At 43.6% G+C, this 17,121-nt stretch overlaps 1 protein-coding gene across 3 annotated transcripts in view; it reads left to right on the top strand.

The window, feature by feature from the left end:
* Positions 1 to 12,270, top strand: part of CSNK1G2 (casein kinase 1 gamma 2) — a 133,154-nt gene extending 120,884 nt beyond the window's left edge. For all 3 annotated transcript variants that reach the window (XM_081959701.1, XM_081959702.1, XM_081959703.1), the window contains exons 11-12: positions 6,230 to 6,336; positions 8,932 to 12,270. In XM_081959701.1, coding sequence (XP_081815827.1) covers positions 6,230 to 6,336; positions 8,932 to 8,986 — 162 coding nt within the window. In that variant the 3' untranslated portion in view covers positions 8,987 to 12,270. The remainder of the gene's footprint in view (positions 1 to 6,229; positions 6,337 to 8,931) is intronic.
* Positions 12,271 to 17,121: the final 4,851 nt, after the last annotated feature.

The raw sequence follows: 17,121 nt of genomic DNA, 5'->3' as shown, positions 1-17,121 counted from the left end.
ACAACCTTAATTAAAAGAAGGGGAGGGTGTAGGATGAGCAAATGGGGATGTTGGGATCTGTTGTTAATTTATCAACTGCCCCCAATATGAAGCCCCAACCATTCTCATTGGAGAATGTGATTTATGACACAGACTGAGGGGAGGGAAGAAACGGGGGCAAAGTTCAGCCGTAATTTAAATGAGGTCACATCTGACCGCAATGGGGTATTGCCAAAGTGGTGTTCCTAATAAATGACTGGATTTCTTTTGAAACCTGGCTCGAGGCTCATGAATTAATTAGGGCATCTTTCGGAAAACTGATAGGCAGGTCTTTAAACTCTTACAGAGGATCTGGAGGATTGAAGGCCACCTCACTCTGGTACAGGCGTCTCCAACCTTAGCAACGTTTAAGCCTGGAGGACTTCAACTCCCAGAATTCCCCAGCCTGCTGGCGGCTGTTGGACTTGGAGACTCCAGGTTTCCTCTGGTCTGGGGTCTGCATACCTTCCAATCCCAGGTAGAGGACAGCAGTGTTAGATCAGCAGGTCTCGGTTGCCTCTTTGTAGGCACTGCAGACCCATCGCGTTGGCTTTCATGGTGAACAATAGGCTAAGCTAAGGTGAACCTTGACCTGACCCAGCAGGTAGGTTCTTAGCCTGTTTTGTCCTGAAGGAAGTGGTTTCTTCTTTTAGAACAGAAATCTGAAGAACAAATATCTTTTTTAAAAAAACAACCTAAGGATTTGGGATAAGGAGGTTTAACAAAAACAAGTGTTGTGTAAGGACTGAGACTATTTTCCATTTTCCATACTGTGTATCCGTCCCTACGTCTGCCTCATGAGGGAAGCATAGGTGACAGTGGTGTCGATCCTGAGGGGAACACCCTGGATTTTTAAAGGGTGTGTGTGTGTGTGTGTGTGTTGCTGAACGACCCCCTCAACTGCACAGCAGCAAAGGGGTGGCTTCTTGTTTGCTACATTGTGCATTGCTGCCACACTGAAGAAATCCCACACACACATACACACACTTGGATAGCAATTGACATACCGTATTTTTCGGAGTATAAGACGCACCTCCCACACACCCCCACCCCCGAAAAAGAGGGTGAAAATCTGGCTGCATCTTATACACTGAATATAGCATTTTTGGCCTCCCGAAACCCCGCCCCCTTCACAAAAATGGATGTGCAGAGGGTTTGGGAAGCCCGCAAAGTGCTCCTGGGGGCTGGGGAGGGCAAAACTGAGCGAAAAACGGGCTGTTTTTTGCTCGTGTCCCCCCTCCCCAGCCCCCAAGAGCACTTTGCAGGCCTCTCAAACTCTCTGCATGCCCTGTTTTTCACAAAAAATGAGGCGCGCAGAGGGTTTGGGAGGTCTGCAGAGTGCAAAAACTCTTCGAAATCTTGGTACATCTTATTCCCTCGAAAAATACCAGCAGGTTGTGCAAACGCAGCCCTTGTAAACGAAGTGTGGGAGGGAAGGAAGGATGGAAAATAGACCTGTAATGTTTTTGGACGTTGTATATTTATGCATTGAGGAACCACAGATTTGAAGAACTGCGGAGTATGTAGGCAAAGGCGACCTACTTAACTGACAAACTCAAAGAGATTCCGAAAAGCGCAGAGAAACACGGCCGGCACTCCCAAAATATACCTGGCCCATTTCTCTACCTGGTAATGCTGATGCCATTTGAGGGGTGCTATATCGATTGGCATTCTAGCCTGTTTTCAAATTCTTTTTGCTTTGGCATGTTGTTTCCCCCCCCCCTCTCTCTTTCTTCCACTGTGTCCCCCTTTCTTTGACCCTGACAATCCCCCATCTTTTCTGTCTCCCTAACACCCCCCCCTCTTTTTCAAAAAAAAATATTACTATGATTTTCCCCTTTGTTTCCTGCCTCCGTCACTTGCAGTCGCCCGAGGGGACGGAGTTATGGGATCCCCAGGCTGTCCAGCAGCCTGCTGAGGACATTCTAGGAGCCCCCTTGGCAGCCAGCAGGCCTGGGGGTTCCGTGCAGGTACATAAGTGGGATGGGGTGGGAGGTGGGGTGGGTGACCCACCTGCTGCTGCCGGACCCCAGCCATGCCGTGGAAGTCTTCTCAGCTTTTCCCCCCTGTGACCCTCTGTATGTCCAATCATTGTGGCATCGGTTTGCTTTTCAGTCTTGTTTTGACGGCACGTGGACCATTTCAGGAATACTGAAATGCAGTTTGTTCTGCCTTGGAATAGATAGTTTACCTTTCTCCTCGTTGCTCATTCTGCTTGGCTCCCAAAAATCGTGTGGGAAGAGTAAAAAAAAAAAAAAAAACAATTCTTTTCTTCAATAATGATTCTAGTTAAGGAATCAGGTGCGTCTGGCCTCAGGAGGCGAACTTTACATTTTTAATGATGCGAACAAAAATTAGGGAGGAGAAGGAAAAGGGGGGAGGGGGGAAAGGGAAGCTGAACCATTTGGAAGTTTAAATCGAGAAACGCATTTGCCGGCTTAAAAAGAAAATGTTAAAACAATACTCGGTAGGTCAAATTTCTACAAAAAGCCACTTGTAGAAATTTAAGAGAATCTACTAGCTCAGGGGTGTCCAAACTTGGGAACTTTAAGACTTGTGGACTTCAACTCCCAGAATTCCCCAGCCAGAAGTCCACAAGTCTTAAAGTTCCCAAGTTTGGACACCCCTGTACTAGCTAAATCTTGTGAATGTAGATAGGAATAGAAGCCATGCTTAAAGCTGAGGTGTGTTCCTTGTTTTTGCTGTGTGATTGTGTGTGTGTGTGTGTGCATGCATGCACCACTTCAATGCAAGAGTGGATTCTAATTCCACTATAAGAGTATCTAGAAAAAAAAATGGTATACACGTATATGTACAGCATGCATTCCATTCTGTTCTTCTGCTCTGCCTGTCCTTGGTCTCTAAGTCCCATCTGCTTTGGGAGATGCAAAAATCCCTCACCAGGACAAAGAAAGAAACCCAAATTCCTGGATTTGCAGGTGTTCATCGCTTTCTGTTGGGTTTCATTTGGGTTTGTCGAGCCAGAAATCTTCACAAAGGCCCGTGCTTTTCTACAACCTGGAAATCTCATCTGGGTACTGAATTAAGTATTGATTTTAATCTAATTTGCACCTTAAGGTCCAAAGTTTGTTCATAGCAAGGTCTGATGTGTATGTTGTATCTCTTTGGTAAAGCTTTTTAGCAAACAGTACCAAACATTTAAATTTGGGGGCAAGAGGGAAAAGAACAGTGGTCAACATGCTGGGTGCAGCTACCCTTCTTCAGGTTCAGGTGCTCTGTCCAGTTTATAAACTTGCTTGCAGGGCTGTTCTACCTCCACGAGGACTAGACACATTAAAATAATAATGATTATACAATAATAATAATTCTAAATTTATCGGACTTGAACATTCTGACTCTACAAAAAACCACCCTACTTGGAACAGCTTATATCTTCCAACATTACCTTAACAGTTCCTTGGTTAGGACTCGAGATGTTGAGCTACCAACCAGCCCCAAAGGCTGTGAATCTCACCAAAGATTAACATAACAACAACAACAACAATAATAATAATCACGGATCGTCATTTGGAGCACAACATGCCAGATATCACGGTTGTAGAGGGCCGAAGTGCACAGTTTATTGATATCGCTGTTCCGGGAGATGCCAGAGTCGAAGAAAAAGAACTAGAAAAAAATCATGAAATATGGCGAGCTGGCCATCGAAACGACACAGCTATTGTCATCGGGGCACTGTCCAAGAATTTTACAAGATACATCAACAAATTGCAGCTTCCTGCCATAACCCTAGCGGAACTGCAAAAAACTGCGCTACTCGGAACATCTTATATTTTAAGAAGGTACTTGGTTGATACCTAGGACACTGGCAGCAAACCATATCAACCATTAGCACCAGTCACTGGTATTTGTAATGCATTTTTGAATGTTCAGTTGGCTGAGTTTCATGTTTAATGAATAAAGTATATAATAATAATAATAATAATAATAATAATAATAATAATAATAATAATAATAATAATAATAATAATAATAATAATAATAATAATAATAATAACTATTATTATTATTATTATTATTATTATTATTATTATTATTATTATTATTATTATTATTATTATTATTATTATTATTATTATTATTATTATTATTTAACTGTTTTAAATGTAATTCCAGTGCTTTTGGAATAGCACCCAGTATGCCAATTACCACTGGAATTACCACTGATGGCACAAACCAGCAGTGGTAATTCCAGTGGTAATTGGCACACTGGGTGCTATTCCAAAAGCACTGGAATTACATTTAAAACAGTTAAAACTTGACAAAATCACCATCAGTCAAATGCAAAAAGCTGCACTGCTTGGATCTGCACGTATATTACGAAAATACATTACGACGTCCTAGGCCCCTGAGTGGGGCCCGACTAGTAATCAATGCCAAATCCGGCGAAACAACTGGCCGCTGTGATACAATTGTATAATAATAATAATAATAATAATAATAATAATAATAATAATAATAATAATAATAATAATTTAAAGAGGACATAATCAAAATAGTTGATGTAAGACTACTGACAATCGTTTACAATGGATGGATTTTAAATGGTGGGATTCTCGGATGGGCAGTCTTTGTATGATAGGAAATTTAACTAATTCATATTTGTGCTGGATTTCTTGCTCTCGTGGTATGTTAGCTTCTGTCTTTTCTGTGTCTTTGTCCATGGTTGCCTCTTCCATCCCCCCCCCCCGAGCTACTGTGTGCACTGCTTTCCCATCTGATGTACATCTGTGACCAGCACCAACCGTTGCTTAATGCAAGAGTCTGAACCCTCATAAGCAGGGGTGGGATTCTACCAGTTCAGGCAAACTGGTAGCTCCAACGATCAGCGCGTACTCACCGAACCAGTTGTTAAACCGGTAGGATCCCACCACTGCTCATAAGACAGGAACCGAAACCATACATTGAACTGAGTCTGCAACCCCAGTAGTGGATGTAACTGGTTTGCATTGGTACAGCTGTTAAGTAAAACCTTGGTTTGAGCCAGAGAGGAAATTTATTCAGAAAAGAACTATTATTTCTGAATCTCCTGAATATGAAATGACATTGTTCAGGAAAACCAGCTTTAGCCCACTTCAGCTTTTCCAAAATTAAGGATCTCTCTGTTCACTTGATAAAGATGCTGAACCTCCGCACACACAAATGTGTTCCTTTACCATAAGCAGGGGGGATCCAAGGAGATAGTCCTTGAGTTATGACTGTAATTGAGCCTGGCAGTTATGGTTGTAAATCAAGACGGTCGTAGAGTGGGTCATCACATGACCGGCCCGGTTTCACATCCCTTGTTTTGCAGCAGTCATTAAGTGAACACCATGTTGCTAAGCAAACTTATTGTTCTCTGTGGGGCAGGTTTTGCCAATAGCTGGAAGTAAACGCTGGTCTCCAACCAAAATGTTATAAATCACACGTGTCAGAGTTTTGGCAGTGTGACTATTATGATGAGATAAACCCAGGAGCAAAACGGAGCACACAGCACACAGAGTCTTTAGACAATTAATAGTGGTTTATATATACATATATACAGACATACACATGGCAGATAAATCCCTTACCACTCAGCTACGGACACAAGGAGAGAAATGAGATACACAATGAGAGAGAGAGAAACGCTACCTATATATATATACATGTATTGCTGAATCATCCTCATTGCATCAGCTTACAGTTTACTGCTTATAACCTTACATTAGTTGGCAGCTATTAAATCCTCGGTACCTGACAAAACGGCTGTAAATTACCCAGCGTCCAAATGCAGTCTCATGACCACGGAGAGACGCTGGCCATCATAACTTCAGAACTGGATCAAAATTAGCTTTGAGGGGCCCGTCATAACTTCAAAGAGCCACTAAGCAACCAGTCGCAAGTCAAGAACTGCCTATATAATTTTTATTGGGAGGCAGGTTTCTGTTGGATGGAATTTCACATCGAAAGTTAGCCCCCTTTGCTTTGAAAGCTTGGCTGGATGCAAGCAGGCCCCTGTCTTCCTGCGGCCGCTTTCTGCAGGAGCAGAAACAAGATGAAGAAGCAGAGCGAAGTTTCGATTTGTACCGTAGTAGCATGAGGCCAGCATGCCTGAGCCCTGCTTTGTCTCTCCCGTTCATTTCCCCTCTGTGATACTGCAAAGACCCTAAGCTACCTCTACCTGAAGCCCTGCCCGATATTCCTGGTTCTTCACCTTCTTGCGCTCTTTTAGGTCATGAGCTCTACCAATGGGGAGTTGAACACAGATGACCCCACTGCCGGCCACTCAAACGCCCCCATCACCGCACCTGCCGAGGTTGAGGTGGCAGACGACACAAAGTGAGTAACTGGTTCACCTGTCCTAGTTCTGCTAGGAGCCTCTGTGGCTTGGATTAAACACTGTAAAACGGAAGTGCTGTGACCCACCAGGAGAGCTGATGAGGAGGTTGGGGAGGAACATGGGCCAGTCCTGCAGTCTAGGGAAGGCTCTGATGAGGGCTCTGTGTCGGAGGCAGAGAGGGGGCCAGAGCCGTACGCCAGTTATCAGCTGCCTTCAGAGTCAGGGATCAATGAGGCGGAGGAACAGCTGGAGCCTGTTCCCAGTGTGCACATGCGCAGAGTTGCCAAATGAAGGGAACAGCTAAAGAACGGAGGTCAAGTTGGGAGTAAGGCCACAGTGGATGATGAATGGCCCCACCTGGAGGAAATAAAAGAGGAGTGAAAGGGGAGGGGAGTTTGCAGGAGACAAGTAGTTCGCTTGAGACTCCTTGCCATGTGTTGCAGATATCGGCCTGGCAGCTCTCCAAGCCAGATAAGGTCTGTGACTGTAAATCTTCCCTTGAAAGACTTTGCTGGATGTGAATGAGCAGAATTCACAGTCAATTAATAAAAAGGGTTTTTTGTTGGGACAAAGTGTTGCTTCATGCTCTTGGGAAGCCTCGGTCAGAACAGGAAGTTGATGGAGAGGAAGGTATGTTCGGGCTGCCTTGGGATTATGACAGCCAGCTGGAAGCCATCATGGCTCTAAAACAGGCGTATCCAAACTTGGGAACTTCATGACTTGTGGACTTCAACTCTCAGAATTCCTCAGCCAGCCATTCAGGGAGTTGAAGTCCACAAGTCTTAAAGTTCCCAAGTTTGGACACCCCTGCTCTAAAATAACTGACGTAGGAGGTCCATGAGCCGAAAACATGGTGAAGTTTTGAAGCTTACACAAAGCAAATGTCCTGCTCCATCTAACCCAGTGGTTCTCAACCTTCCCAATGCCGCGACCCTTTAATACAGTTGCTCAGGTTGTGGTGACCCCCAACCATCAAATTGGTGTCTCAGTTCCTAAGACCATCGAAAATATGTGTTTCTGATGGTCATAGGCAACTCCTGTGAAAGGGTCATTCGACCCCCAAAGGGGTCCCGACCCGCAGGTTGAGAACCACTGGTCTAACCAGCCTCACCTCTCCTGTCTGCTAGCAGAGAGCAGCTTTTCCATCATTTACTACCTGAAATATTTTGACCTAAAATTGCTCAGGAAGCCACATTCTCAGTTATCTGTCAAAAGGTAACTTTCTCAATTATCTCAAGAGGGTCATAGGCTGCCTTTTAATGAGCGTTGACTGATAACTCGGTTGCAAACTAAGTTAATTGCCCCTCTCAATTAGCTCACAAGATGTTGGCTTGGACCCCAGTCTGATTTGGGGCCGATTTCTCTTGGTCAACTACCATATTTTTCAGACTATAAGACGCACCAAGATTTCGAAGAGATAAGAAAGAAAGAAAAGGTTTTGCCTTCCCTCAGCCTCCAGCAGCCCTCTGTTGAAGCCTGCAGAGGGCTGGTTGGGGCTTCGGGAAGGCAAAAAAGCCTCCGTATTTGCGAAAAATGGGCCCTTTTTCGCAACAATGGATGCGGGGGAGGGGCTTCGGGAGGCCAAAAATGGCTGTATTTGGTGTATAAGACGCACCAACATTTCACTCTCTTTTGGGGGGGGTGCGTCTTATGCTCCGAAAAATACGGTAATCCTTTGTTCTGTGATCTGCTGACTTGAGGGTTATCAATACAATACAATACAATACAATAGTAGAGTTGGAAGGGACCTTGGAGGTCTTCTAGTCCAACCCCCTGCCTAGGCAGGAAATCCTATACCGTTTCAGACAGATGGCTATCCAACATCTTCTTAAAGACTTCCAGTGTTGGGGCATTCACAACTTATCAGGACTTCTTATGTCTGATAAGAGCCGAAGCCCATGAAAAATATATCTTCTCTGGCTGTCTCTATGCCTTGGATTTTCTGTCTCCGTATACCTGTAATGTCAGGCGTGTCAGGGAGACAGCATAGCCTAGTGATTAAGGCACCAAGCTAGAAACCAGGAAGTCTGTGAGTTCTAGTGCCCCCTTACGCATAAAAACCGGCTGGTGACTTTGGGTCAATTGCCAGGAGACTGTGAGTTCTAGTCCTATCTTAGGTATGAAGATAGGCGACTTCGAGCCGCCACTCACTCTGCTTCATTGTAACTCACCTCACAGGATTGTTGTGTGTGGTAAATAGGAGGAAGGAATATTAGATACATTCGCCGCCTTATAAAGTATGAGCTATGGTGGCACAGCGGTTAGAGTGCAGTACTGCAGGCTGCTTCTGCTGACTGCTGGCTGCCTGGAATTTGGCAGATCGAATCTCACCAGGCTCATCCTTCCATCCATCCGAGGTGGGTCAAATGAGGCCCCAGATTGTTGGGGGCAACTATGCTGATTCTGTAAACCACTTAGAGAGGGCTGCAAAGCACTGTGAAGTGGTATATAAGTCTAAGTGCTATTGCTATAAAAGCGTTATACAAATCCAATAATCATTTTCAACTTAACACTTTACAAACTGTGAAAATGTCATCTCCTTTCATTTAAATAATAATACAAAGTAATATAATGTGGCTATCCTTTCTCCCCAGGTGCTGCTGTTTCTTTAAGAGGAGGAAGAGGAAAACTATCCAGCGCCACAAGTGAAATATTCCTGTTGGTCGAAGACAGGATCCTACTGGGACTGCGTTTCCCCCACCCTCCTTTGACTTCCTGGCTGAGGATAATGGATCTTGATGGAATAGGAGGGGGCACTGTTCCCCCCCCCACCTGCTCTCCCACTCCAGTTTTATTGGTGGGTAGGGACACAGGCGGCTTTGACTGTCCTAGCAGGGACATGGGGGTAGGGGCTTCCCCCCATCCATTTTTTTTCCTTTTCCCTTCTTCCCAGGAGATGCAAATGGAGGGGTGGGTCAGGCACTGGCAGAAAAAGCACGTTGGACTTCTTGCTCAAGTCTCCTCCTCCTCTTCCTCCTGGTCCACAGAAAGAGAGAGAAAAAAACAGCATTAATATTTATGCAGCAGTTTTCCTTCCCTTCCATTTGTCATGTTTATTTGTCCTCCGCCCCTCTTTGGAGCTCCTCAAAATAGCTTTTGGAACAAAAAACAAAACAGAAAATGGGAATCAATTCTACTTGTTTACCTTTAGAAGAAGCAAAGTGATGATTCTGAGAACTGCCCTGCACGCATTTCTTCTTCTGTTGTTTGTTTCAGTCTCTCTTAAGTTAATTTAAAAATGGCGTTTTTTGGCCTTCGTGCCGCAGCATCTCCTCCGCCCCTTACGCCTTTCCTGTCGTGGCGATGCAAATGGTTTTGCTTATTTTTTTTTCTGCTTTGAGTTTTAAGGATGTCCCCCATCCCACCCCAATGTCTCCCTGGTTTCCTTCTCCCCCCCCCCCACCCCAAGGTTTATTTTTCCCAGCCCTGCCAATTTACTCTTGGGTGACATCCTTGAGGGAAGCTTTGTCCCCCCCCGTATCCCAAAATAACACGAGAGGCAGAAATAAACGTATCGTGCAGGGGGAGGGAGGGGGGAGGCTGGGGAATAATTTACACACTTCCTCATTTCTCAGTGCACTTTTTTTGTAGCAATACCAGCAACATCTGTGTCTTGAAAACGATCCAATTTTAGATTTTTTTTTAAAATTTAAAAAAAATGTCAATTAAGTTCTACCCACTCCCAGGTGGGAGAGAATTAAGGGCAAAAGTCTTGGATCTCAGGAACGGCAGCCTGCCAAACATATAAACCCCAAAGCCAACGTCCATTGTTGAGAGAACCATGGAGACGAAGGGGACCTTTTCATGACCAAAGTGAAACCTACCTGGACAGGGTCACTAGGTGAGACCGTTCTATATGGTGGCCCTCGAAGCACCTGGGTACTTGCCAATTTGATTTGAAATTAAATAGGTGGCCGCAAAACTCCTATTTGAGTGGAGAGAAGGAGGCCCACTGACGAAGCGTTGTGCAAGGACAATCCACTCGTCGTTTTGGTCTGTTTTTTTCCTCAAAAAACCCAACAGCCGCCTGCATTCCCAGCTTCCCAGTTGAGTGATGGCTTGGAATCGGCTCCTGCAGAACCACCGATAGGACTGTTATTAGTACGGAAAGGAGCAAAAGGCTGTTACGAAAAACATCCAACCCAAGCCAAAATCTACCTTGCCAAGGAAGGGAGATGGCTTTTGAAGAAGGCCCGTGTCTGGCTTTCATGCTTTTATATCCCTTCGAATCCCATCACTAGCTTACATGTCTACCCCGGCCTTAGACTAAGTTGTGCCTGGGGACACCGTGGCCCGTCCGCCTGGATTGAACGTATACATACACGCTTCTCCCTTCCGGTTGACCCAAGTCAAAACAAAAAACAGCTGGTCTGTGGCCATCAAAGCTACACCTGTCCGAGTTGCTTCAGCACTGCGACAATAGCAGTGCGGCTTCGTTAACTTCTTTAGATATATTTTTATAACAAGGGATAAGACAATTGGCCCTGCGTTGCTCTGAAATATTTGTCTTTCACTCCGTGTGGTAAATTGCGTGGCACTTGGAATGTCGGGGTGTGGCCTGCCGGGGAAATGGTGGCAGGGTTAGTACTGGGGGATGGGGGTGGGGGAATAAATACTTTTGGTCTCTGCTAAACTAAAGAGCACTCTTGGGTGGGTGGGTTACTGCTACAGACCAAAGGAGTGCAACTTTTAAAATTCGCCACACACCTCATTGTTAGTGCTAAATCGTATCTATTGGACTTCATTCACCCCCTCCTAATTATGAGGGTTACTGCCTCCTCACCTTATAGCCTTGAAGTTGTTCACTTTCTAGAACTAGATTTAAACCTTTCCCCCCCCCTCCCCTCCCAACGTGGGTTTTAAGATTTGAACCCCCTCCTTTCGGGGTTGGGTAATCGATGGCAATCCTGCCGATGACTCTGAAGGGAATGGAGTGGGTGCGGATCCTCCCAGCCCAACCGTTTAATTCAAAAGCTGGCACTTAATTCTTTGTGCTTTTTTCAAGGTGGATATGAATTTCTTTGCCCTATTTTGAATGAATGTTTTTGTGGCCATTTGAAATAAGATTTTAAAAAAAGGAAAAAAAAAGGAAAGCAGGGACTAAAACTCAGAACATGATCTCACTTTATTGATCTTAGTTTATACACTTTGTTAACAGCAGTGCCTCTGCCATGCTAGAATCACAAGGATACAGGAGGTCCTAGGGGAAAATTCTTGATTTGGGCAACTTCCATTAAAATAAGATTGCTTAGATATGTGCAGTGTTTTGAGTTTGTTTCCCAAACAATGCAAAGAGAAAAACAGAATACAGCCTTAAGCATTGTGCTGGAAAAAAAAATTATATAGTTCCAATCCCAGGAAGGTGTAAAAGAAATTTTAAAAAGATTAAAATGTTTATGTAAAGAGTGCATGAGTGTGCTTGGACTACCAGTTGCAATGTGGATTATTCTTTTGTTTTCCTTTTTTCTCTTTTTTCTTTTTGAATGTGACAAAAGTTTTAAGGGACAACTCAAATGACAGAAAACAAAAATCACCGAGGGTTGTCGTTGGCCTTCCGAGCTCTGGTCTTATCAGGTGTATGTTTCGGCCCATGTTGTCTGATTTGCATCAAAATGAATTTTGCAGACTTAATTGTGTGGTTGTTTTGTTTTTTTTAATTATGTAACAAAAGAAAAAGGTAATTTCAAGTCTGAATAGAAATGAGATTTGTACTGGTGTAGCTCCAAAGCAGAAGAGAGAGATTGTGGCATTGCAAATTTAGTTACTGCTTTAAAAAAAAAGTGTACACAGATTATGGTGTATAAGTTTCTCTTGAAGCTTCTTTGAAGCCATAGAAGTTAGGGCTTTTTAAAAAAAATAATAAAAACAGAAGAAAAAAAAACCTGAAAAACTAAAAAATTTAAAAAAACCTTAAAAAATAAATTCTGTAAAAATGTTTCCTGGTGTTTTGGTTTAAAAGTAGAGATGTTTTGTCTTGAAGAGTGAAGTAATTTTCGGTGGCTTTTTGGGGAAAAGTAAACAGCGCTGTACATGCAGTCTTCAAATTATGACCGTAATGGAGCCTGCCAGTGTCATAAAGCAGGTTTATCTTGCGATTGAACCAATGCTATGAACTATTTTGTGGTGGTGGTGGTCCTTAATGAATGTGGCGGTCTTTAAGAGAACCCCTTAGAAGGCTGCAACTGTAAATGTGGGCTAAGTTGCCAAGCGCCTGAAGTGCAGTCACATGACCAAGAGGTAGAAATGACCATCTGAACTTTATATCCGGGTCATAAATCCCCCTCCCCCCATGTAAATCCATTGTAACTTCCAATAATTGCTATGTAACTGAAAGTCAAGGACTCCCAGTAATGGTGCAGAGAGAAAGCATCTAGTCTCTAGAACAGTGTTTCTCAAACTTGGCGACTTTAAGTCCTGTGGACTTCAACTCCCAGAATCCCCCAGCCAGCATAGCTGGCTGGGGAATTCTGGGAGTTGAAGTCCACAGGACTTAAAGTCGCCAAGTTTGAGAAACACTGCTCTAGAACAATCGTTTCGATTTGGGTGCCTTTAACATGGGAGGACTCCCAAATCCCAGAATTCCACACCCAACTTAAAGGTGCTGAACTTGTAAAACAGTGCGCTCCATTTTTTAAAGTGCCACCCCAAGAAGCCTCTGAGCATGAGATGAGCATCTTCCTCTTTTTCCCCATAATCCCCCAGCAGTTAAAAAAGATTGTTTCTCTCTATTCACTACCCACAAATGTACAATCCACCGACTCAACTGTGGTATGTAACATCCAGTTCGGACTCCTCCAAATGTTCCACCCTAAACTCAGCTTAAACCCTGAATTCCTGTGCTCACCTGCTATGCACGAGCAAGTAAGCCACCTTATCCCGCAACACGATGGCTTGTATGACGACTGAACCTCATTTTGGCTTAGTCCACCATGTTGTTCCAGAACATACTAGCAGAGGTGATTCATCCTTCTGATCGGAGGCTTGTTCACACATTTCATGCCTTTTCTGAAATGACACTGCATGGCCGTGGGAAGCAGTTGCCACTTGTTTCTGCTCCAAAGCTCTTGCTGTTCTTTGGCAAGAGTATTGTCAAAGACCTCTTGTGTGCCAAAAGATACAATACAATACAATACAATACAATACAATAGTAGAGTTGGAAGGGACCTTGGAGGTCCTCTAGTCCAACCCCCTGCCTAGGCAGGAAACCCTATACCGTTCCAGACAAATGGCTATCCAACATCTTCTTAAAGACTTCCAGTGTTGGGGCATTCACAACTTCTGGAGGCAAGCTGTTCCACTGATTAATTGTTCTAACTGTCAGGAAATTTCTCCTTAGTTCTAAGTTGCTTCTCTCCTTGATTAGTTTCCACCCATTGCTTCTTGTTCTATCCTCAGGTGCCTTGGAGAATAGTTTGACTCCCTCTTCTTTGTGGCAACCCCTGAGATATTGGAACACTGCTGTCATGTCTCCCCTGGTCCTTCTTTCTATTAAACTAGACATACCCAGTTCCTGCAACCGTTCTTCATATGTTTTAGTCTCCAGTCCCCTAATCCTCTTTGTTGCTCTTCTCTGCACTCTTTCTAGAGTCTCCACATCTTTTCTACATTTTGGCGACCAGAACTGAATGCAGTATTCCAAGTGTGGCCTTACCAAGGCATTATAAAGCGGCATCAACACTTCACGTGATCTTGATTCTATCCCTCTGTTGCAGCTCTCCTTACCAACATTCATTGTCAAAAATGAGCATCCTGAATTCAGACTTGGGGGGAGGGAGACAACCCAGTAATTGCCTCAAAAGTGATTTCCTACCTACAGTAACTTACAAACTCAGGGAAAATGTGGGAATCGAAACAAACTGATGGTTGAACTTCACAGAAGTCGATAAGCAGGTGTCTGAATTCTAACCTACTGATCCAAAAATAGTTTCAAGAACAGAAGCAGCTGTTACATTCACTGTCTGATTCTTGGTCCATCATGCTGATGACTGTCAACAACTGTCACAGCTTTTCTGTTGCAGATGGTCTAGGCCAGGGGTCTCCAACCTTGGCAACTTCTAAGACATGTGGACTTCAACTCCCAGAATACCTCAGCCAGCAAAGGCCTGGGAGTTGAAGTCCACATGTCATCAAAGCAGGGCTCTCCAGCACACAAACCATATTAAATCTGCAATTTAAACTTGGCTGTGGGTACCTATTCTCTCATGTCACACACACACACACAAATGCTTAAAGACAACTTTGCTGCCTTTATTCACTTGCTATTTACAAACAGAAAGGAAGGAGAGGTGGTGAAACGCTGAATAATACAGTTTCTGATACAGTTATTGTTAGAGCATCGCATGAGCAGACGTTGACACTATTGGACGTTTGCTCTTGGCATCACCAAGATTCATTTGCAAATGCTAGAATTTGTGTTACGCTCCAAGAACTTCAACTGAGCTTTCAGTTGGTGACATTTTAATAAACACCAGATTTTATACAACAATCAGAGACCTACACCCCACCCCAAAAGGGATTTCAAAGGATGACTGAAATGCTTTCAGCCATCCAACCTAAAGGAGCCTGCCGTCAAGAGTTATAAACTACCTTTAAACTATTTTTAAGTAGGCCTTTTTAGAAACATATTCAATGATTATTTTTCATCTACAGAAAAACAGATTAGCACATTGCTGAGAAAAGAGCTCTCTGAAAAATGTAAGGTGGTGGAGAAGATATGGGGATGTTGAGAATCCCCCGCAGGAAAGCAAGCTATAAAATGAACTATAAACTAATGTGTGGATATTGGATATTGAATAAGCCTCTTGATAAAAATCATGGATGTGCGTATTTTCTCTACTGTCTGCTGATGGGAGAGTTAGTAACAAGAGAACGGTTCCATTCTATATACTGGCCGGAATTGAAATGTACACACATTATACAGTGATTAACAATATACAAGGGAGATTCAAAAACAGACTTGTGTGACATTAGGCTCTAGGTAGGACCTCTGTGGAATAATATGTATTTCCAGACAAGTAGTTTCAAAGGTAAACGCGCCTACTGACCGTGGCAAACCAAAAGGTAAAAAAAAATCCAGGGTAACCCTTTTTTCCTGATTAAAGATTCTGTCCCTGTCGAAGACTTTTTGTGGTCAAATACTCTGTTAGAATCAATGGAAGATGGACTCAACTTTGGTGAAACCAAACTAGGTCTTAATGCCATCAGGATAAAGTCTAGGGGTCATATTTGAAAGCGGGCTTCCCAAAGTAATGACCAGATTGCTGGCCGGGGAATGATGGAAGTTGCAGTCCAGCACCTCAAGAAGGCGCCAGGTTGGAGAAAGCAAATCAGTGAATTTCCACTGAGAAACAAAATGTACCACATCACAACTGACTATTGTAGGGGAACCGCACAGATATTTCGCATGAGGAACTATTTCTCAGAGAACTGAACTGCCCTCTGGCTTTATTTATTACTTACTCTAGAGAAGGGCGTGTGTAGGATGAGGGTGCAAAGAATCACACCAAATCCTTGACCCAAAACAATTGTGGATGTGGACAATTTTGCAGTTACAATAGATAAATGAATCTGTAGATCATCACAGTGGGATTTAGTTTTACCCTCCCACCAGAATAAAAAGCTGACCTGGTACCCCACCCCATCGTATTTTTTGGATTGGGAAGGGGGGCAGGAAGGCTTATCTGAATAGCGCCCTCAAATACTTTCTAGGATTGCTTGCTTCATATTGCAATTTTCCCCAATGTAGGAAAGTAGCATCCATAGCACACTGACAGCTGATGGACTTACTAATGGAAAGAGGAACCAAGCACTAGTGAATAAAGCAACACCTGGCCAAGAGTCATCAAAAGCCTTTTAGTCAAGGGACTGCCACATACTCTTGGTCCCACGTTATGTTCAGTCGAAGCACAGCTGGGGAAGCTGTTCTACCATACAACTGGGGTTGCCTAAATGCATCTGAGTAGTAAAAAAAAATATAACATGCTTTTCTGCCCACCCCAAAAGAATCATATTCTAGCTTAAGAATTCGTGAACGTAAAAAGGACATTTTACCTCCTGAAAAAAATTCCCTGACACATCTCTCTCTCTCTCCTCTCTCTCTCTCTCTGTGAATTAGATTTCTGCAAAAAATGGCTTTAAGAGACAGGGAGTTTCTCTCCCTGTTTTAAGGGGAAAATACATACACACACACACACACACACACACACACAAACTAACCACAGCACCAGCCTGTCACTAGGGTAACAAGAATAAAAAAATGCATTGTTAAGTTTGCACTATATTAGCAGCAGAAGAAACTTTCTGAGGACAAAAGGCCAGAAAATTTAGATGCTTCTCTTAATTACAATGATCAAGTACACGTGGTTGCAAACTGCTTGTAGCCAAGGCTGTTTTAAGGGAGACCCACCATCTGCTGCTGACTCTTCAGCAGCCTCACAGGAGGAGGAGGAGGGAAAAGTCGTCTAAAATAGATCTTAAAGGCAGCCCTTTTCCTGATATCATCCACCAAGTATATTAGCCTCCTCATAAATCTGCATTATCCTCACCGAGCTTCGTCTGGATATGATCGGGGTCCCAATCTGACCATATCGAGTCAGATCAGGTCAGTAAAGTAATTCACACTTAACTTTCCCTTGAAACACACTGGAAACAGCATTTCTCAAACATGGCTCCCAGAATTCAAGCCCAAAACCTCTTAAAAGGGCCCATGTTTTGAGAAAACACTGAGCTGGAAGTTCAGTCGATCGGCCTGTTTTAAGCTCTGCTATTTTCTCAGGGTCAAGGAT

Source organism: Natrix helvetica, assembly GCF_964273705.1.
Source record: "Natrix helvetica genome assembly, chromosome: 1".
NCBI classification, from domain to species: Eukaryota; Metazoa; Chordata; class Lepidosauria; order Squamata; family Natricidae; genus Natrix; species Natrix helvetica.
The sequence above is the reverse complement of the archived record's forward strand: the minus strand, read 5'-3'. Positions and strand labels throughout refer to the sequence as shown.